Genomic DNA, 22,420 nt, shown 5'->3' on the forward strand with positions numbered 1-22,420 from the left:
ATACCTTATTTGTTACACTTCTTTACCCCCTTTTGGTAAGGATGGCATTGTTGAGCCCATGGTGCCAGGGCCAGGGAGGTATCTCCCATGCCACCAGGGAGATTTTCACCCATGGATGTCATGTCCCACACAGGGCAGAGGGCAATCATTTCACTTGCAGAGCTGGGCCTAGAGAGACAGGACACATCTGCGCAACAAAAGAGGTCCTCCAGGAGTGACTTTTAGGCATACATATAGGTAGGCTAAGCTTCTCCACTACTTACATAAACTTCACAAGAGCAAGCATCAAGATCAAGGGCTTGGCCTATTGATTTGGGTGTTCCTAATATTTGACATAGTATCAGGGGTTTCCCCAGTGGTAAAATTTAATAGCTCCATATTTTTTCATCCTCAAGGGATTTTGCCAATACTTTTTCCTCTCCCCTATTATTTATTTATCTTTATCCATATTTTTTACTCATCTTTCAATATCATAGATAAAAAGAGCATCAGACACAGGTTTTCACAATCACACAGTCACATTGCAAAAGCTACCTTATTATACATTCATCTTCAAGAAACATGGCTACTGGAACACAGCTCTATAGTTTCAGGCACTTCTCTCTAGCCTCTCTAATACACCTTAAAATAAAAAGGGGTTATCTATAAAATGCTAAGAATAATCTCCAGGATAACCTCTTGGCCCTGTTTGAAATCTCTCAGCCACTGACACTTTATTATTTTTATTTTTTTAACATTCTTTAAATTGAGAAATATATACAAAAAAGCAATAAATTTCAGTGTACATTTTAACAAATAGTTAAAATAGAGTTTGGTATGGGTTACAGTTCATAATTTCAGGTTTTTCCTTCTAGTGCTTCCAAGACACTGGAGACTAACAGAAATGTCAATATATTGATTCAGCAGTCACACTCATTGGTTAAATCTTATCTTCTCAATTATACTCCTTCTCTTTAAATAACATATATACCTAAAAGCAATACATTTCCAAGTACATTGCAACTAATAGTTGTAGAACAGATTTCACAGTTTGGTATGAGTTACAATTCCACATATTAGGTTTTTATTTCTAGCTGCTCAAAAGTACTGGAGGCTAAAAGAAATATCAGTGAAATGACTCAGCACTCATTTGTTAAAACTGACTTTCTCTATATAACTCCACCATCACTTCTGATCTTTCTCACCCTCTGTAGGAGTATTTGGGCTATGACCATTCTAACATTTTTTTTTTAACTTTTTTTATTGCATAGATAACATATATACAAAGTAAAGAAATGAAAAAGCAATAGTTTTCAAAGCACTCTTCAAAAAGTGGTTACAGGATAGATCCAGAGTTTGCACTGGGCTAACATACAATCCTTTCATATTTTTCCTTCTAGCTGCTCCAAAATATAGGAGGCTAGAGGGCTTAAATGCTTTTCCATTATCACAATCGATGTTTCTCCTTTTTTTTTTTTTGGTGAACAATAACATATATACCAAAAAAAGCTATCAATTTCAAAGCACAGCACCACAGTTAGTTGTAGAACATATTTCTGACTTTGACACGGGTTATAATTTCACAATTTTAAGTTTCTACTTCTAGCTGCTCTAAAATACTGGAGACTAAAAGAGATATCAATTTAATGATGCAGTATTCATATTCATTTGTTAAGTCCTGTCTTCTCTGTATAATTCCAACATCATCTTTGATCTTTCCATACCTCTCTTTGGGGTTCTTTGGGCTATGTAAATTCTAAATTTTTCATATTGGAAGGGTCTGTCACTAAGATGGGGTAGGGAGATGGAACTATCTGATGTTCTGAGAGGCTGGGCTAGGTTTTGGGACTGATCAGGAACACCTGGAGGTTGTAGGCTTACTGGAAAGTTACTTTAGTGCCTGGAACCCTTGTGGAATCATATATTGCACTAGGTGTTCTTTAGCATTGGCTGGAATGGTCCTGGTTGGGGCCTGGCGGTTATGACAGGTAGCAAGGTCTAACTGAAGCTTGCATAAGAGCAACCTCCAGAGAAGCCTCTCGACTCTATTTGAACTCTCTCTTCCTCTGATACTTTATTAATTATACTTCTTTTCCCCCATTTGGTCAGGATGGAATTTTGATCCCATGGTGCCAGGTATGGATTCATCCCTGGGAATCCTCTCTCACATCACCAAGGAGATTTTCACCCCTGGATGTCATGTCCCATGTAGTGGGGAGGGCTATGATTTCACTTGCAGAGTTGGGCTTAGAGAGACTGAGGCCACATCTGAGCAACAAAATAGGTCCTCCAGAAGTAACTCTTAGGCATGCTTATAGGTAGTCTAAGCTTCTCTGCTACCTACATAAACTTCACAAGAGTAAGCCTCATGATCGAAGGTATGGCCGATTGATTTGGGTATACCTAAAGTTTGGCACAGTATCAGGGGATTCCCTGATGGTAAGGTTTAATAGTTCCATAGTTTTTCTCCCCTCTCTTTGGGGACTTTGCTAATACTTTTTGATTATCGAGTTAATATACTCTAGGATGTTTCCAGGCATTACAATAATCTATACAGGATTGAAGGACCTCTGTTCCCTGTGTTTCAGTTGTTCAAATGAGCTATACAGATAGGTTGAATTAGATTACGCACTACAGAAAATTTCAGTTCCAGATCAAATAAACCTTTCTTCTATTGGTCTCAAAGAATATATGTGGTTCTAAAATAAAGACACTGTCTTCCTTACCCCTCTGCTCTGAATTACTTTAACCCCCAACCTGTTTGGCTTCATTCTTATCTCTAAATATCAGGTTATATATATAAAACAGCCTCTCAAAATCCAGAAGTAATAATCACCACTCTGGACTTAATGTGTCTGCTCTAAAAGCATAACATCTAGGCCCCTGTTTTCTTATAAGCATTTTCTAAAGGTGACCATACCATTGTTGTTTTTTGTTTCTGGCTTATTTTGTCTCACCAAATGTCCCACATGTTCATTCACATTGTTGCATGCCTCACAGCATTGTTCCTTTTTGTAGCAGCCTCCTTTGTCTCTTATGAAGTCTTTACATTTAAAGTATTTTCTCCAATATTAGTGTAGCTACTCCTGCTTTCTTTTGGCTACAACTTGCATGGAAAATCTTTTTCCATCCTTTCACTTTCAATCTATTTGTATCCTTGTGTCTAAAATGAGTCTCTTATAAGCAGCATATAGCTGGATTATGTTCCTTAATCCATTCTAGTAATCTGTATCTTTTAATTGGTAAATTTAGTCCATTAACATTCAAAGTTATTACTGAAAAGGCGTTTCTTGATTCCACATTCCTATCTTTTTAACTTTGTAGATAAAAATATATATTATTTTCCCTCTTTGTTTTTGTATTCTTTAAATTACCCTTAGTGGTACTCTTCAATTCTGTGCTCTCCTCCAGACTTCCCCTTCTGTCTTTTTTTTTCTCAGCCAGAATTCCTTTTTGTATTTCTTGTAGGGCCGGTCTCTTGTTGACAAATTCTTTCAGGAATTCTTTGTCTGTGAAAACTTTAATCTCTTCCTAAATTTTGAAGGACAATTTGGCTGGGTGCAGAGTTCTTGGCTGGAAGTGTTTCTCTTTCAGGATCTTGAATATATCATACCACTGCCTTCTCACCTCCAGGGTGCTAGTTGAGTAGTCTGAATTCAGTCTTATTTGATTTCCGTTGTATGTAGTAGATTGTTTTTCTCTTGCCACTTTCAGGATTTTCTACTTCTCTTCAACACTTGACAGACTGATTAGTATGTGCCTTAGGGAAGGCCTATTTGGATTTATTCTGTTTGGAGTTCATTGGGCTTCTTTGACTTGTATAAGCTGGCAATTGCCTGCAGGTAACAGGGAGGGGGAGGTTGTACTTGGGAGGGGTGCAGGAGAGGTAGAGTGGGCTACACTTGGGGTGGGGATGTGGGGTAGGTACATGCACTGGGGACTAGTGGGGTGGGGGCGCCTGGAGCACAGGGAATGGAAGTGGGTTACAGGGTTCAGGTGCATGGGGTGTGGGGTGAGTCACCTGAACTGGTGAGGGTAGCACACCCAAGGGTATGGCCTGGCTTATTTCCTAGTCCCGTGTTCCCATCCCTTATTTCCTAGTCCCGTGTTCCCATCCATGCCCTCCTGCAGGCTCCATAGCTCCACACTTCCATGCCAGGCTCCAGCTTTCTGTCTCTCAGTTCCTCAGCCTCTGCAACCAGCATTGCCACATGTGGTGCAGATGACTCTCCCAAGCCAGCCACACTCCCAAATTACTGCCTCAATTGCCCTCCTGTCCCTTCTCTAACTTTTCCATGGAGCAGGGCTGATCTTGAGCTTTTCTAGTTGGCCATCTTCCCAGAAGTCCAACCACTGACACTTTATTTTGTCTTAATTTTTTCTTCCCCCTTTCAGTCAAGAAGGTTTTCCCAATTCCTTGATGCTGAGTCCCAGTTCATTCTAGGATTTCTGTCCCATGCTGCCAGGGGGGTTTCCACCCCTGGGAGCCATGTCCCACATAGAGAGGGGGAGGGTGGTGAGTTTTCTCACTGTGTTGCCATTATCCACTCCCTCCCCCATCCTAACTGACTTGAAACTAATTTTGCAGCTTTGGGAATGGACAAAATACCAACCCAGTCTACAGGGAAAAAAATGGTAAACAGACAACTTCAGACCCAAACTACTCTAAATACCAAACTCACCCCTGAGCACACTCTCATTCCTCCCTCTCATCCTGGCTACCTAGGCACCTGAGAAACCATAAATGTTTAATTCCTAATCTCTCTCCTTTCTCCTAGCCTTTGTAGGCTCCACATGGTCTAATTACCACAAAGGAAATGTTCTGAACTAAGTGGTCCTAATTACAACCTCAGTCCTTGGAATTAAACCATACTAAGTGCAACCTCAATAAATCCTTCAGCCAGCCCAGTGACCAACCCTCCATACTGTCTTCCAATGCTTTTCTTCTGAACTTACTCCCAGCCCTTTAAACGTTGGCTATCCTTTGTTTCAATAGAATTGAGTTCTACTTTCTCTTCTTTGCTCAAGAAGCTGCTGAATAAAGTTATCCTTGATTATTTGTTAGTGGCAGGTGCAGTGATTTCTTTGACAGTCCTAACTCATGAAGCTTATAGTCTAGTTGTGGAAGTAAACATTAGTCAAAGAAATATGCATATTATAAGATTGATGAAAAATTTTAAAGCATATTATGAAAAAGAATAGAGGCAACCTGGAATATTAATTTAAAATGAGGAGATCAAGGAATGCCTTTCTGGGGGGTAGTGAGTGGTGGTAGACTAGGCATATGGTAGAAAGAAATCTAGAAATTTGTTACATCTTTTGGTAAATAAAATATTAGAATTTGATGATTCACAATTGGGTAGATGGAAGGAGATGGAAGCTATTTCCAATAATTCCCTCAGATACTATAAGAATTTTTCTCTTATACAGTTTTACAAAAACACCCACATTTATCTATGTATTGCTTTATTTGTATCACTTGTTTGATCCTTAGACACAGATATTTCCTTATCTGATAGCAGAATCATCAGCCTATGTGCTATTTCTATGATATCGACAATTTTACAGAGGTCAGAAGTCTTACTGGCTCAAGATTGGGAGCCCAACCTCTTTCCAATTCTTAATTGATTCTAAACTATCCACATACAGGAGCAATACCTAGTTATCCTCATTAAAAATTATGAAATATATATGTGTGTGTGTGTGTGTGTGTGTGTGTGTATGTGTATACACACATACACATACTTATATAGCTACATTTATAAACAATAATTATATATTATATGCATATACATATATGTAGATTTGTATACACATATATACATACAGGTACACATACAAATATATATACTGAGCAGGTAAACCAGCATCCATACATTGTACAGGAGACAGATTTATAAGATATAGCCCAAGCAAGTTCATAAACAAAGGAATGAATGAACAAAGAAACAAACAATAAGAAGAGCAGCAGGGGCAGCACCAGAAACAACCTTCACAGGGAAAGTCAGAATCCAGAAATGCTTCAATATGTCATCTAAAATGATCAGTTTTCACACTTAGTGAAGTGATCAATTTACAGGAAAAAAACAGTCAATGAAGCTGCCTTTTAGTAACCCTAGTCATTGGATTTAGCAGATGAGACTTTAGAATAGTTACTATAAATAGGCTCAAGAAACTAAAGGAAATCATTTTTAAAGAATAAAAGGAAAATAGGACTACAGTGAAGCAACAAATAGAAACTCACAAGAAGGGGACAGAAGTTATATGAAAGGACCAAATTGAAATTCTCATGGAACATAAAACAATAATTATTGTGAAAATTCACTAGAAAATATCAACTGCAATTTCAAGGTAGCAAAAAGGAATCAGTACACATGAAGTTAAATCAGTAGAAATCATCCCCTTTGAATATTAGAAAAAAAAGATTAAAGGAAAATGAAGAAACCTCAGAAATCTGTGAGACAACACCAAATATACCAACATACGTGTAAGGGACTCCCAGAGAAATGAAGAAGTAAGAAAATTTAAAGAAATAATAACTGAAAACTTTCCAAATGGGATAAAAATATTAATCTACAACAGCGAATTGCTACTGCATTAGATAAAGACAGTTCTAGTCACTTCCACTTGGCCTTTCCTATTATAATAATTCCCATCACACAGATCAGGGAACCAATGTGGGGATTTTCCTATTTGCTAATTAGGTATATTCCAATTATCCTTTTGGACATAATTGGAGAAATAACTAAAGAATTAGTTGGGGTACCACTGGACCCAATAAACCTGATAAACTTGAGCTAAACCTCCACTGATCACCTATCTTCCATAAACCCCTACTTTGACTGGTGAACCTCAGTGATATTTTGGATCTCCTGTAATTTGTGTCAACTCAGAGCCACTGTCCAGTTAATGCTGAAGTGTCTCATCATTTCATTCTCCCCAGCACACAGTCACCATGGTAAAAGGCAATCAGTACCTTTGGGAAAGACTAGGAGGGCAATTAACAGTATAAATTAGTGGTACTGTCAGTGTCTTTCCCCAAGGGTAATTGGCTTTCCATTCATTCAAGGAGCTCTGGGTCTCTAACCTCTCTCAAATCTGCTAATTAATTGAGAAAATCATTCTGTGATTCAAGTTATACTTTTGTTCACTTGACCTGGAACTCTTTTGCTTATACAGATACATAAGAATTTAGTTGACTGCCCATTTTTCCACTTCTAAGCACCTCATGTTCAAATAGCCAATACCATAGGTATCTGTGAGTCAGACTGTTTTGATTGATTACCTTTGGAGAACGTTTGAAAAAGACTTTAGTGCCTTTCCTGATCCTCTTCCCAGAATACATGAGACCCTAATCTTCACCTCTGGGAAAGTCCTCAGGGTGACACTCCTCCTAGAATTTACCCTCCAGGCAAAAGTAGGTAGAGTACAGCAAAAGGAGTAAAAAAAAAAAAAAAAAGAAAAAAACCCCACAAAAACTATACAGGCAGAGAGACTGGGACAGAGACTCACCAATTTCAAATACTAGACAGAGGGAGGTTTGTATTCTGGGAAACAGAGGGGACCTCCAGGCTCTTGTACATTTGGAAACTCAAAAACTAATGAGCAAAACCCAGGAAAAGACACAGGTCCAGAAATACAGGGACAATCTAAGCACTGAATTTTCACTGGACAGACATTCCTGATAGGAGGGCTGAAGCTCCAGAAAACCTCCACTTATCATCAGCTGGTTACAAAAAGAAGAAACAGACATGTCAGGGAATAGTTCCCAGAGTTAACATTTTAAAATATTAATATTTACAGTGTATAACAAAAGAGTAGAAAACAAACAAAGAGGAAATGACAGCCCATTGAAAGGAAGATGATAAAACACAGAAAATATCAAAGAAGGCAAAAAGTATGAACATACTGAACAAAGCCTTTAAAAACATGATATTAAAAATGCTCAATGAGAGGAAAGGAAAGTAGAGAGAAAGAAGCAACACATATCAAGAAAACAATGAATGAGCAATATGAAAGTCTACAGGAAGACAAATTTTACAGGGAAACTAAATAAAACCAGTAAAGTCGAAGACAACAATATCAGAAATGAAAAATGTCCAGGAGGTTTCAGTAGCAGATTAGAGCTAAAAGAAGAAAGAAACAGTGAACTTGAGGACAAGACATATGAGATGAGTCAGGTCAAGGAGCAGAAAGAGGAAAAAAATATTAAAAGCAAAGAAAACCTCCTAAGAAACCTTTAGCACACCATCAAGAGCACTAATATATGAATTACAGTAGTCTTAGGAGGAGAGAAAGGGGCAGAAGGAATAGTTAAAGAAATGACAAAACTTCCCAAACTTAGTAAAAGACATACCTATGCACATTCACACTACAAGAACACCAAACAGTTTTAACATGTAGAAAAATATACCCAGTCATATATTGACCACTCTAGGAAATGCAAAGGATGAGAAAATTCTGAAAGCTCCAAGAAAAAAGCAATGTATTAAGCACAAGAGAGTCTCAGTTAGATTGAGTCCTGATTTATCATCAGAAACTATGTAAGCAAGAAGGTGGTAGGCTCAATACTTAAAGTACTCATGGAAAACAACTACCAGCCATTAATTTTATACCTGACAAGGCCATCTTTCAAATAGGGAGCTATTAAGACATTCTCAGATAAATAAAAGCTGAGGGAGTTCACTGCCACTAAATCTGCCATATAATCAATGCCAAACAGACTTCTTCAGACTGAAAGGAAATCATACTAGACAGTGGTTCAAAGCAGCATAAAGAAATAAAGACCTGTGATAAATGTAAACATTTGGGTAATTATAAATGCCAGTATTTTTATCTTGTATTGTTCCTCATGAAAATCCATTACTTATTACAGGTCTAAAACACAAATGCACTAAATGTAATGATAAATGGAGTTTACATACAATGTACAAAGATATAAGTGATAAGTACAAAATATGGTGAGGGGATAGAGGAGGACATAAATAGTATATGTGCATGCCATTGAAGTTAAATTGGGACCAAAAACATATAAGATTTTGAAAAGCTAAATAGCAAAATGGCAGAAGGAAGTCCTCTATTATTAGCAGTGCCTCGAAACGTAAATGGATTAAACTCTCCAGTCAAAAGTCAGAGATTGGCAGAATAGTTTAAAAAGCATGAACCAATGATATTTTGTCTACAAGAGACTCACTTTGAAGTCAAAGTACAAGTAGGTTGAGGACAAACCATGTGTTTTACTCTGATAGGCTGTTGAAATGCAATATACCCAAAACTGGCTGGATTTTAACAATGGTGAGATAGATTAGCTTACAAGCTTACAGTTCTGAAGCCATGAAAATGTCCAAATTAAGGCATCATTGGGCAATCCTTTCTCCCTGAACAACAGCTTCTGGTATTCCTGGACTCCTTTGTCACATGGCAAGGCATCTTCTGGACACTCCCATCTCTTCAGAGTTTCATTACTTTCAACTTCTGGCTTCTTGGATTTTCTCAGTTTCTATGGTTTTTCGCTGTATTTCTCTCCAGATTCATCCTGTTCAGAAAAGACTCCAATAAGAGGATGAATACCCATCCTGATGCCTCACCTGGGGTAATATAATTGAAAAGTCCCACCTACAATAGATTTATACCCACATAAGTGAATTAACTTTGAGAACTTAATTTTCTGTCATCTTGTAAAGCCCTCAAACCCTCATACCATGCAAGCAGTAAAAAAGTTATCTGTGATGGCTACACTAGTATCAGATAAAACAGAATGTAAGTGAAAAACATGAGGGACAAAGATGGTCATAAGATACTGTTTAGGTGGACAATTCAACAGGAAGATGTAAAAATTATAAAAATATATCGCCCAAAGAGCAAAGCCCCAAAACATGTGAAGCAAACACTGAGATTTGAAGGGAGAAATTGATTGTTCTACATAGTAGGTCACCTTAACAACCACTCAGTAATGGACAGAACATCTAACTCAAAAAAGAAGTACAAAAATTCTATTCACAATAGCAACAAAAAGAATCAAATAGGAAGAAATTTAACCAAGGATGTAAAGGGCTTATAAATGGAAAACTACAACACTTGGCTAAAAGAGATCAGAGAAGACATAAATAAATTGAAGGGCATTCCATGCTCATGGCTTAGAAGACTAAATATTATCAAGTGGTCAATTCTACCTAAAACCATTTAAAGATTCAAAGCAATACCAATCAAATTTCCAACAGCTTAATTTGCAGAAAGGGAAAGGAAATCATGCAATTTATTCAGAAGGATAAGTGTCCCCAAATAGCCAAAACCATCTTGAAAAGAATAATAAAGTTGGAAGGCTCACACTCCCTAACTTTGAAATGTATTCTAAAGCTACAGTGCTTAAAACAGCATGTTATTGGCACAAGGATAGATACTTAGACCAATGAAATCAAATTGAGAGTTCAAAATTAAGACAATTACATCTATGGCTAATTGAATTTTGACAAGGTTGCCAAAGTGTACTCAGTTGAGAAAAGACAGTCTCTTCTTAGTGGATCAGGCAGTATAAGTCCCTTAAACTTGAACCTCACCTCTTCCCCATGTACTTGAATAACTGGTTAAGCAATTTTAGAATCTGTTTTAACAGTGGAGATTTTAATTTGATGACGCAGTCTAAGGTGGATGGATCAGTGATTACCATCCCCAAATTCTAGTTTTTAAAACCTCTTTCATTAAAACAATCTTGATAAAAACGATCAAAGTTGGGAGACCTACACTTCCTGATTGCAAAACTGGCATATGGATACACATGTAGACCAACAGAATAGAACTGAGAGTCTAGAGATACGTCCAAATACCTATGAGAGGTTTAATTTCGAGTAGTATGCTTCTCCAGGGGCATTTTCCTTCCTCATCTCCAAATGTCTCTGGAGGCATGGGCTCTCAGCCTTGTGGCTCAGTTCAGCTCTGCTATGGCTTTCTGGTGGCTCTACAAAGGGACTCTCTCCAAAATGTTTCCTCTTTTAAAGTATTCCAATAAGCAACCCCACCTTCAATGGATAGAGACACACCTCCATGGAAATTATCTAATTAAAAGTTACTACCCACAATTGGGTGGGCCACATCTCCATGGGAATAATAAAAAAGCTCCCAGCCAGAAATACTGAATGAGGATTAAAGGGCATGGCTTTTCTGGGGTCCACCACAGGGTCAAACTGGCACAATCAGATACAAAAATTACCTCAAAATGTATCAATGACTTAAATAGAAGAGCTAATATTATAAAACTCTTATATGACAACACAGGGAAGTATCTGTAGGACCTTGTAGTAGGCAATGAGTTTTTTTCAGATTTTATACAAAAATTACAAGCCGCAAAAGAAAAACAGGCAAAATAGACTTCTTCCAAATAAATTTTTGTGCATCAAAGGACTTTATCTTCAAAATGAAAAAAGAACCTACAGAATGGAAGAAAATATTCGAAAACCATATGTTCTAGTTTGCTAGCTGCCAGAATGTGATATATCAGAAATGGGATGATTTTTAAAACAGGGAATTTTAATAAGTTGTAGGTACAGTTCTAAGGCCATGAAAATGTCCCAATTAAAGCAAGTCTATAAAAATGTCCAAATTAAGGCACCAACAAGATGTTACCTTCACTCAAGAAAGGCCGATAAAGTTCAGGGTTTCTCTCTCAACTGGAAAGACACATGGTGAACATGGTGATGTCTGCTAGCTTTCTCTCCAGGCTTCTTCTTTGATGACGCTCCCCTGGGGATGTATCCCTTCTCCATCTCCAAAGGTTTCTGACTATGTGGGCTCTGTGGTTCTCCTGGCTCTGTTGTTCGCACCATTCTGAAGCTTTCTCCAAAATGTTTCCTCTTTTAAAGGATTCCAGTAAACTAATCAAGGATCACCTGGAATGGGTGGCGCCACAGCTCCATGGAGATAATCTAATCAAGCCTCCAACCTAAAGTGCTGGATGGGAATTCAAAAAAATCCCTATTCAGGGATTGCTGCCTTCACATAATAGGGTTAAGATTAAGCCACGACTCTTCTAGGACATATAATCCTTTCAAACCAGCTCACCATATATTTTATAAAAGGGTTTAATATGCAGAATATATAATGCATATTTGCAACCTAAAAAAATAAAGACAGGAAAAGAAAACAAACAATAAGCAAAGCTTGCGAGTAGACTTTGCTCCAAAGAAGATATGTGCATGGATGCAAATAAACATATGAAAAGATCACTAGTGATTCGGAAAATGTTCATTAAAGTTACAACGAAATACCACTTTACTGACACTAGAATGGTTATAACTTTAAAAAGAAGAAAATAATTGTTACCAAAGATGCAGAAAAATAGGAATACTCATACTTTGTTGATGTACATGTAAAATGGTACAGCTGCTGTGAAACCAGTTTGGTGGTTCCTCAGAAAGTTAAACAGAGTTACCAATTGAGTCAGCAATTCTACTTCTAGGCATATACTGAATGAATAGAAAGCGGGGCCTTGAACAGAGGTTTATATACCAATATTCATAGCAGCATTGTTTACAGTAGCCCAAAAGTAGAGGCAATCCAAGTGTCCATCAACAGATGAATACATAAACAAAAGGTGGTATATTCGTACAACAGGATATTATTCATCCACAAAAATAAATGAAGTACTGGAATTTGTTACACCATGGAAGAACCCTGAAGACATTGTGTTAAATGAAATAAGGCAGACACAAAAGGACAAACATTGCATGATTTCTCTTAACATGAAGAAACAGAAAACAGAGTAGTCATTATCATGGGTGGGGTTGGAGAGTTACTGCTAAATGGATATGAGGTCTGGTCTGTGATGATGAGAACAGCCTGGAAATAGAAAAGATACACATCATTGTCAAAGTATTTAATGTCAAAGAACTGTCCACTTAAAATGGCTAAAGTGATTCTATGGCATTTATATCTTACCACAATTAAAAGTAACTATTTAAAAAAACTAAATGAAGTAAAGAAAGGAAAGCCAACATAAAACTTCTCACCAGAAATAGCAGGTGTAGAGCATAATACATGGTTGCAACCCATAATCTCCAAAGGGAACCAAGGTTCATAAAATAGAGAGTGAAAGGAATTATACTTAGTTCACCTGTTATTTAAGAGAAGTGGTAGTTGGTGTTCTATCTTACATTAATCAGCATCCGCAGTGGCAATGTTGCTGCCTTTCATATTTTATGTATGTGAAAGCACTAGTCAACCACATTGGGTATTGTAAAGTGTATTGTTAATTTCAATATACTGCACAGACAAATTATAAGATTGCATTAGAAATAGGTGAGCAATTAATTCAATCATATGAACCTGAAGTCCAGAGGAGAAAAAAAACTACAGGTCATATTAACTGAGACTCTACATTTGAAAATTTGCATAATTTTTTAATGCATCCTCATATTAACCTTTTCATGGATTAGTTACCCATGTAACAGTGGACATGGGAAGGCAGAAAGGGATGGACAAGGCAAAGACAACTGGGACAAGCCAAGCTTGATCAGCAAGGGCAGGCTTTGGAAGTCTGAAAATGATGCAGGAGGCTGGAGGAGAAAGAAGGAAGAAGTGTTTGACTTAGTTTAGGGAAGTGAGCACCTGGGAATCAAAAAAGCCTGAGATAGAAGCAAGGCCATGAAACCTTAAGGAGGGAGAAGGGGGACCATTCTACTAGAGATGAACTGAGCCTGGGATGGGGCAGGACTCAGGGGCAGAATCCAGGGAGCCTCTAAATACATAGTGCAGTGAGGAGGGGTGAGAATGGGAAGGAAAATGCTGGTGAGAGGCAGATTGGAGAGCACGTATGGCATGCTGAGGTGACGCCGGAATTCAGAGGCAATACTAGGGATGGAGTCAAGGGGAGGGGCAGAGGGACCTACTAAGCCTGCATGGGTAAGTGGGGAAAAGAAAGAAAACTGGTGGGGAAGGAAACCAACAGTGCTGCCCAGAGGAGAACAGAATCCAGCCTTAATGGATGGTTAGGAAACAGTGAAGGGAGTGTGAGAAATGAGGCATGGGAGCTGGGAGCCATCAAATGCCACACTTCAGGGGAGACAGTCCAGCACATAAGAACTAAAGCCTGGGACATGTAGGTGAGAAGGCCAAGATATAAAAGGAAAGCTGACACATGGCCAGAGAAAAAAGACCAACAAACTGGCTTGGAGTTTTGGGATGTGGTCTTGGGATAAACTACTAACCCCTCTTCACACATCTTATAGGCTTCAGCCTATAAATTAGAACCTGATCAACATACTAGATTTATAAATAATGACAACAGTTCTGCTTACATATTTGCAAATACTAATTGGTTTATGAGTTTAATTCCATTTCTTGTTACTTGTTAGAAATTACTGCCCTCAACATTCCCAGGTCATTTCACTACTGTACGTTTTTACCTGCCATTCTTCATGAATAGATCTTTTCTAAAAATTTTGAATTATTTCCTGAATTGTGTGCTAAATTATTCCTTTAGAGTTTTTTCTCCCAGGTTCAGTTTTCTAATGTGAAATCTGGCTGATGCTTTGTCACTTCACGTTTAGGACAGCTTTTTCTTTAATATGAGAAGTTTCATGTTGACTAAGGAATGAGTGAGTGACCAGTAGAAGCCTTTCCTTCTTTCAGGACATGGAGAGTTTTATAGTGTGGGAATTCGCACACACCCCACTCATATTGCTCTTTGAATAAAGCATTTCTCATGATTTTTCATTGACTAACCAGAATTTCCTGGTTATTCAAGAGGGTTTATATTCCTACTAAAGAATTTCCTCTCATTTCATGTTTTAAGGATAATTTCCACAGTGTGTGTGTGTGTGTGTACATACACCAACGCTGCTGCCTGTCTGAATTTTGTTCCCATCATTACAAATTTAGGGTTTTTACCCAGCACATTTTACTCATGTACTTGAACAATAAACTATAAATGAAAACATGTCCATGTTTAATACAGGCATAAGGTTTCTCACCATGTGAGGCCTCTGATGTGTTTGAAGTTTATACCTGTGGATGAAGGCACTTCTACAATCATTAGATTTACAATGTGCGTTTTCTCAAGGAATTTATGGTCATAGCATTGACTAAAGGTTTTGTCACACAGGTGACCATCATATGATTCTCTCCATTGTGAATTCATTTTGAAAATGAATTTCAGTAATGATAATTGAAAGCTCTTCCACACCGACAGATACAGTGTTTCTTCAGTGTTTGAGTCTATGAATGTGTTTATAGATTAATGGTTGAACTTTCTTCCACATTCATTACATTTATAGTTTTGGTTCTCTCATGTAATCCATGATCAGAATATTGACCAAAGGCTTTCCTTGGAGATGACATTCATACGGCTTCTGTTCTAGTTTGCTAGCTGCCAGAATGCAACACACCAGAGACGGATTGGCTTTTAATAAAAGGGGATTTATTTTGTTAGTTCTTCAGAGGAAAGGCAGCTAACTTTCCACTGAGGTTCTTTCGTGGAAGGCACAGGATGGTCTCTGCTGGTCTTCTCTCCAGGCCCCTGGGTTCCAACAACTTTCCCCGGGGTGACTTCTTTCTGCATCTCCAAAGGCCTGGGCTGAGCTGCAAGTGCTGAGATGAGGAATGCGGAGCTGCTTAGGCTGTGCTACCTTGCGCTCTCTCATTTAAGCACCAGCCAATTAAGTCAAACCTCACTCATTGCAGCAGACATGCCTCCTAGCCGACTGCAGATGTAATTAGCAACAGATGAGGTTCACGTACCATTGGCTCATGTCCGCAGCAACAAAACTAGGTATGCTCACCTGGCCACGTTGACAACTGAATCTAACTAACACAGCTTCTCTCCAGTTGTGAGACCTCTTGTGCTGTTGAAGGATGGAATTTGACTAAAGCCTTCCCCACAAACATGACATTAATATGGTATCTCTCCAAGGTGAGTTTTCTCATGTCGTGTAAGGTGAGAATTTTGACTAAAAGCTTTCCCACATAAAGGACATTCATATGGTTTCTCTCCTGTGTGAACTCTCTCATGTTTTCTAAGGCCAGAACAATAACTGAAGGATTTCCCACATAGATGACATTCATACGGTTTCTCTCCAGTGTGAACCCTCTCATGTTTTCTAAGGCCAGAACAACGACTGAAGGCTTTCCCACAGAGATGACATTCATATGGTTTCTCTCCACTGTGAACTCGTTCATGTTTTCTAAGTTCGGAACCATAACTGAAGGCTTTTCCACATAGATGACATTCAAATGATTTTGCTCCAGTGTGAGACTTTTTGTGTTCTCTAAGTCCAGAGATTTGACTAAAGGCTTTCCCACATAAATGACACTGATATAATTTCACTCCAGTGTGAACTCTCTCATGTTTTCTAAGGCCAGAACAGCTGAAGGATTTCCCAAACAGACAGCATTCATATGGTTTCTCCTTGGTGTGAGACTTCTTGTGTTGTATAAGGCCAGATATTTGACAAAAGGTTTTCCCACATAGATGACACTCATATGGTTTCTCTCCGGTATGAGTTCTTTCATGCCGCCTAAGGTCACAATGATGACCGAAGGCCTTCCCACATAAATAACATATATATGGCTTCTCTCCTGTGTGAGTCTTCTTGTGGCGTCCAAGGCTGGATATTTGACTATAGGTTTTCCCACAAAGATGACATTCATATGGTTTCTCTCCAGTGTGAACTCTCTCATGTTCTCTAAGGCGAGAATGATGGCGGAAGGCTTTCCCACAAAAATAACATTCGTGTGATGTATTTTTAGTGTGAATTTGCTTATATTCACAAGCAGATGACTGGTAAATGAGGGCTCTTCCACACTGCTTGTTGACATTCATCAACTTTCCTGTGGGATTTAATAAATGCTAAGTCAATATGGTACTCTGAATGAAATCACCTCCCAAATCATGACATCCAATGTGCTTTTCTTGAGTGTGAGATATCTACTTTGGGGAAAGATAACAAGCTGTTAAATGTTTGCACACAAACACGTACATATTCATTTCCCTACATATGAATTCTAGACTAATAAAATAGGGATAGTTTCTACTTAAAATCTTTTCAATGGGGTGGTACGATGGTGGCTCAGTGGCAGAATTCTTGCCTGCCATGCTGGAGACCCAGGTTTGATTCCCAGTACCTGCCTATGCAAAAAAAAAATCTTTCCAATGATAGCCATGTACACATTGTGTGCTACTTTTCCACATGCACAGAAATTTTTTTCAATTAAGTTAAGATTTACTGCAATGCCTGGAAACATTTGGCACTACTGTAATTTCTTAAAATACATAAATATATCACATATAAGGGATATGATGGAGAAGACAAAGCACATAAATATAAGAATCAACAGTGTCCCTGAAGAAGAAGAAAAGAGTAAAGGGCTGAGAAGATTAATCGAGGACATACTGGGGGAAAACTTCCTAACCCCAATAAAAGACATAAATATGCAAATTAAAGAATCCCAATGAACCCCAAATAGAATAAATCCAAACAAGTCTAATCCAATAGGCATACCAATCAGACTGTTGAGTGTAAAAGAGAAGCAGAAAATCTTGAAAGTGGCATGAGAAAAGTGATCTACTACATACAGGGGAAACCACATAAGACAGAGATCAGACTACTCACCAGGCACCATGAAGGCAACAAGACAGTGGTATAATATATTTACAACCCTGAAACAGAAAGACTTACAGTCAAGAATTCTGTACCCAGCCAAACTGCCCTTCAAAACTGAGGGAGACAGCTAATATCATCCTCAATGGGGAAAAATTGAAAACTTTCCCCCTAAGATCAGGAACAAGACAAGGATGTCCACTATCACCACTATTATTCAACATTGTGTTGGAAGTTCTAGCCAGAGCAATTAGGCAAGAAAAAGAAATACAAGGCATCAAAATTGGAAAGGAAGAAGTAAAACTATCACTGTTTGCAGACGATATGATACTATATGTAGAAAACCCAGAAAAATCCACAACAAAATTACTAGAGCTAATAAATGAGTACAGCAAAGTAGCAGGCTACAAGATCAACATTCAAAAATCTGTAGCTTTTCTATACACTAGTAATGAACAAGCTGAGGCAGAAATCAAGAAACGAATCCCATTTACAATCGCAACTAAAAGAATAAAATACCTAGGAATAAATTTAACCAAAGAGACAAAAAACCTATATAAAGAAAACTACAAAAAACTGCTAAAAGAAATCACAGAAGACCTAAATAGATGGAAGGGCATACCGTGTTCATGGATTGGAAGACTAAATATAGTTAAGATGTCAATCCTACCTAAATTGATTTACAGATTCAATGCAATACCAATCAAAATCCCAACAACTTATTTTTCAGAAATAGAAAAACCAATAAGCAAATTTATCTGGAAGGGCAGGGTACCCCGAATTGCTAAAAACAACTTGAGGAAAAAAAACGAAGCTGGAGGTTTCGCGCTGCCTGACTTTAAGGCATATTATGAAGCCACAGTGGTCAAAACAGCATGGTATTGGCATAAAGATAGATATATCGACCAATGGAATCGAATAGAGTGCTCAGATATAGACCCTCTCATCTATGGACATTTGATTTTTGATAAGGCAGTCAAGCCAACTCACCTGGGACAGAACAGTCTCTTCAATAAATGGTGCCTAGAGAACTGGATATCCATATGCAAAAGAATGAAAGAAGACCCATCTCTCACACCCTATACAAAAGTTAACTCAAAATGGATCAAAGATCTAAACATTAGGCCTAAGACCATAAAACAGTTAGAGGAAAATGTTGGGAGATATCTTATGGATCTTACAACTGGAGGTGGTTTTATGGACCTTAAACCTAAAGCAAGAACACTGAAGAAGGAAATAAATAAATGGGAGCTCCTCAAAATTAAACACTTTTGTGCATCAGAGAACTTCATCAAGAAAGTAGAAAGACAGCCTACACAATGGGAGACAATATTTGGAAATGACATATCAGATAAAGGTCTAGTATCCAGAATTTATAAAGAGATTATTCAACTCAACAACAAAAAGACAGCCAACCCAATTACAAAATGGGAAAAAGACTTAAACAGACACCTACCAGAAGAAGAAATACGGATGGCCAAGAGGCACATGAAGAGATGCTCAATGTCCCTGGCCATTAGAGAAATGCAAATCAAAACCACAATGAGATATCATCTCACACCCACCAGAATGGCCATTATCAACAAAACAGAAAATGACAAGTGCTGGAGAGGATGCGGTGAAAGAGGCACACTTATTCACTGTTGGTGGGAATGTCAAAGGGTGCAACCACTGTGGAAGGCAGTTTGGCGGTTCCTCAAAAAGCTGAATATAGAATTGCCATACGACCCAGCAATACCATTGCTAGGTATCTACTCAAAGGACTTAAGGGCAAAGACACAAACGGACATTTGCACACCAATGTTTATAGCAGCGTTATTTACAATTGCAAAGAGATGGAAACAGCCAAAATCTCCATCAACAGAAGAGTGGCTAAACAAACTGTGGTATATACATACGATGGAATATTATGCAGCTTTAAGAGAAGATAAACTTATGAACCATGTAATAACATGGATGGACCTAGAGAATATTATGCTGAGTGAATCCAGCCAAAAACTAAAGGACAAATACTGTATGGTCCCACTGTTGTGAACGGACATTCAAGAATAAACTTGAAATATGTCATTGGTAACAGAGTTCAGCAGGAGTTAGAAACAGGGTAAGACAATGGATAATTGAAGCTGAAGGGATACAGACTGTGCAACAGGACTAGATACAAAAACTCAAAAATGGACAGCACAATAATACCTAATTGTAAAGTAATCATGTTAAAATACTGAATGAAGCTGCATCTGAGCTATAGGGTTTTTTTTGTTTTTGTTTGCTTGTTGGTTTGTTTGTTGTTGTTGTTTTTTACTATTACTACTACTTTTATTTCTTTTCTTTATATTAACATTTTATATCTTTTTCTGTTGTGTTGCTAGTTCCTCTAAACCGATGCAAATGTACTAAGAAACAATGATCATGCATCTATGTGATGATGTTAAGAATTACTGAGTGCATATGTAGAATGGTATGATTTCTAAATGTTGTGTTAATTTCTTTTTTTTTCTTTCCGTTAATAAAAAAATAAAAAAAAAAAAAATCACAAAAAAAAAAAAAAAAAAAAACTGAGGGAGAGATTAAAATTTTTATAGACAAAGCTAAGAGAATTTGTCAACAAGTGACTGTCCCTACAAGAAATACTAATGGGAGTTCTCTCAGCTGAAAAAAAAAAGACAGGAGAGGGAGGTCTGGAGGAGGTCACAGAATTGAATAGTACCAGTAAGGGATAAAAAGATAAAGTAAGGGATAAAAAGAAAAAGCAGGAAAAAATATATAGATCTGACAAATAAAATAAAAAAGATAAGATGGTAGAATCAAGAAATGCATTTTCAGTAATAACTTTGAATGTTAACGGACTAAACTTAACCAATTAAAAGATAAAGATTGGCAGAATGGATTAAGAAATATGACCCATCTATATGCTGCTAACAAGAGACTCATCTTAGACAGAAAGACACAAATGGATTGAAAGTGAAAGGATGGAAAAAGATATTCCATGCAAGCTGTAACCAGAAGAAAGCAGAAGCAGCTATACTAATATCAGACAAAATAAACTTTAAATGTAAAAAAGTTCTGAGACAAAGTAGGACACACATATTAATAAAATGGACAATTCACTCAGAAGAAATAATAGCATAAACATTCATGCTCCCAATCAAAAAGCTACAAAGTGCATGAGGCAAACATTGGCAAAATTGAAGGAAGCAATAGACATTTCAACAATAATAGTGGGAGACTCCAATGCACCACTCTCTTCTATAGACAGGGCAATCAGACAGAGGATCCACAAAAAAAATAGAGAACTTAATCTGATACACAAACGAGATCTAACAGACATATATAGATCTCACACACCCAAAACACCAGGATATAAATTCTTCTTCAGTGCTCATGGAATGTTCTCCAGGAGAGAGCCTATCTAGGGGCACAAACCAGATCTTTATACATTTAAAAAGACTGAAGTTATATAGAGCACTTTGTCTAATCACTATGGAATGAAGATGGAAATCAATAACCACCAAAGAACCAGAACTTTCACAAATATAAATAATGCGTTATTAAACAACCAGTGGGTCAAAAAATAAATTGCTAGGGAAATTGGTAACTATCTGGAGATGAAAGAAAATTAGAATACAATGTATTAAAACTTATGGGATATAGAAAAGGCAGTGCTTAGAGGGAAATTTATTGCCCTAAATGCCTATGTTAGAAAAGAAGAAAGAGCAAAAAGCAAGGACTTCACGGCTCACCTGCAGGAACTACAGAAAGAACAGCAAACTAACCCCAAAGCAAATTAAAGGAGAGAAATAACAGATTAATGCAGGCATAAATGTATCATAGAACAAAAGAACAAATAGAATCAATAAAACCAAAATTGGTTCTTTAATAAATCAAGAAAATTGATAGATCCTTAGCTAATCTGAACTAAGAAAAAAGGGGAGGCTAATAAACAATATCAGAAATGAGAGAGGTGTTGTTACCACGGACCCAGGAGAAATAAAAAGAATCGCTGAGAGGATACTATGAGCAACAATATGCCAACAAACTAGACAACTCAGATGAAATGGGAAAATTCCTAGAAACACACAAATAAGCTATGCTGACTTCAGAAGAAACAGAAGATCTCAACAAACCAATCATAAGTAAAGAAATTCAGTTATCAAGTCTTCTGGCAAAGAAAAGCCCATGGCCAGACGGCGTCACAGGGGAATTTGATCAAATATTCCAAAAAGAATTTACACCAATCCTGCTCAAATTCTTTCAAAAAAATTGAGGAAAACTAAACACTACTCGACTCATTTTATGAAGCGGACATCGCTCCAAAATGGGGCAAAGATGCTATAAGAAGGAAAACTGCAGGCCAATCTCCCTAATGAAAACAGATGCAAAAATTCTCAACAAAATACTAGCAAAATGAATCCAATGACATATTAAAGGAATTATACACCACAACAAAGTGGGGTTCATACCAGAAATGCAAGGTGGGGCAATACAAGAAAATCAGTTAATGTAATTCAGCACCTCTCGACTGATGCTGAAAAACATTCTACAAAATTCAACATTCAACACTTCAAAAGGTAAGAATCAAAAGAAACTTCCTCAATATGATAAAGTGCATGTATGAAAAACCCACAGCCATTATCATACTCAATGGAGAGAGAAAGAAAGCCTTCCCCTAAGACCAAGAACAAGACAAGAGTGCCCTCTGTCACCAATATTATTCAACATTGTACTAGAAGTTCTAGTTAGAGCAATCAGGCAGGACAAAGAAATAAAAGGCATTCAAATTGGAAAAGAAGTAAAACTTTCATTATTTGCAGATGACATGATAATATAATTGGAAAATCCTGAGACATCATAGAGCT

General features: G+C 37.5%; 1 protein-coding gene across 1 annotated transcript in view; it reads right to left on the reverse strand.

The window, feature by feature from the left end:
* Positions 1-814: 814 nt before the first annotated feature.
* The window catches only part of LOC143652371 (uncharacterized), a 73,258-nt gene continuing 51,652 nt past the window's right edge, over positions 815-22,420 (reverse strand). Inside the window, exon 5 of the mRNA XM_077123955.1 lies at positions 815-16,797. Coding sequence (XP_076980070.1) covers positions 15,860-16,797 — 938 coding nt within the window. The 3' untranslated portion in view covers positions 815-15,859. The remainder of the gene's footprint in view (positions 16,798-22,420) is intronic.

Source organism: Tamandua tetradactyla, chromosome 12 (assembly GCF_023851605.1).
Source record: "Tamandua tetradactyla isolate mTamTet1 chromosome 12, mTamTet1.pri, whole genome shotgun sequence".
NCBI lineage: Eukaryota > Metazoa > Chordata > Mammalia > Pilosa > Myrmecophagidae > Tamandua > Tamandua tetradactyla.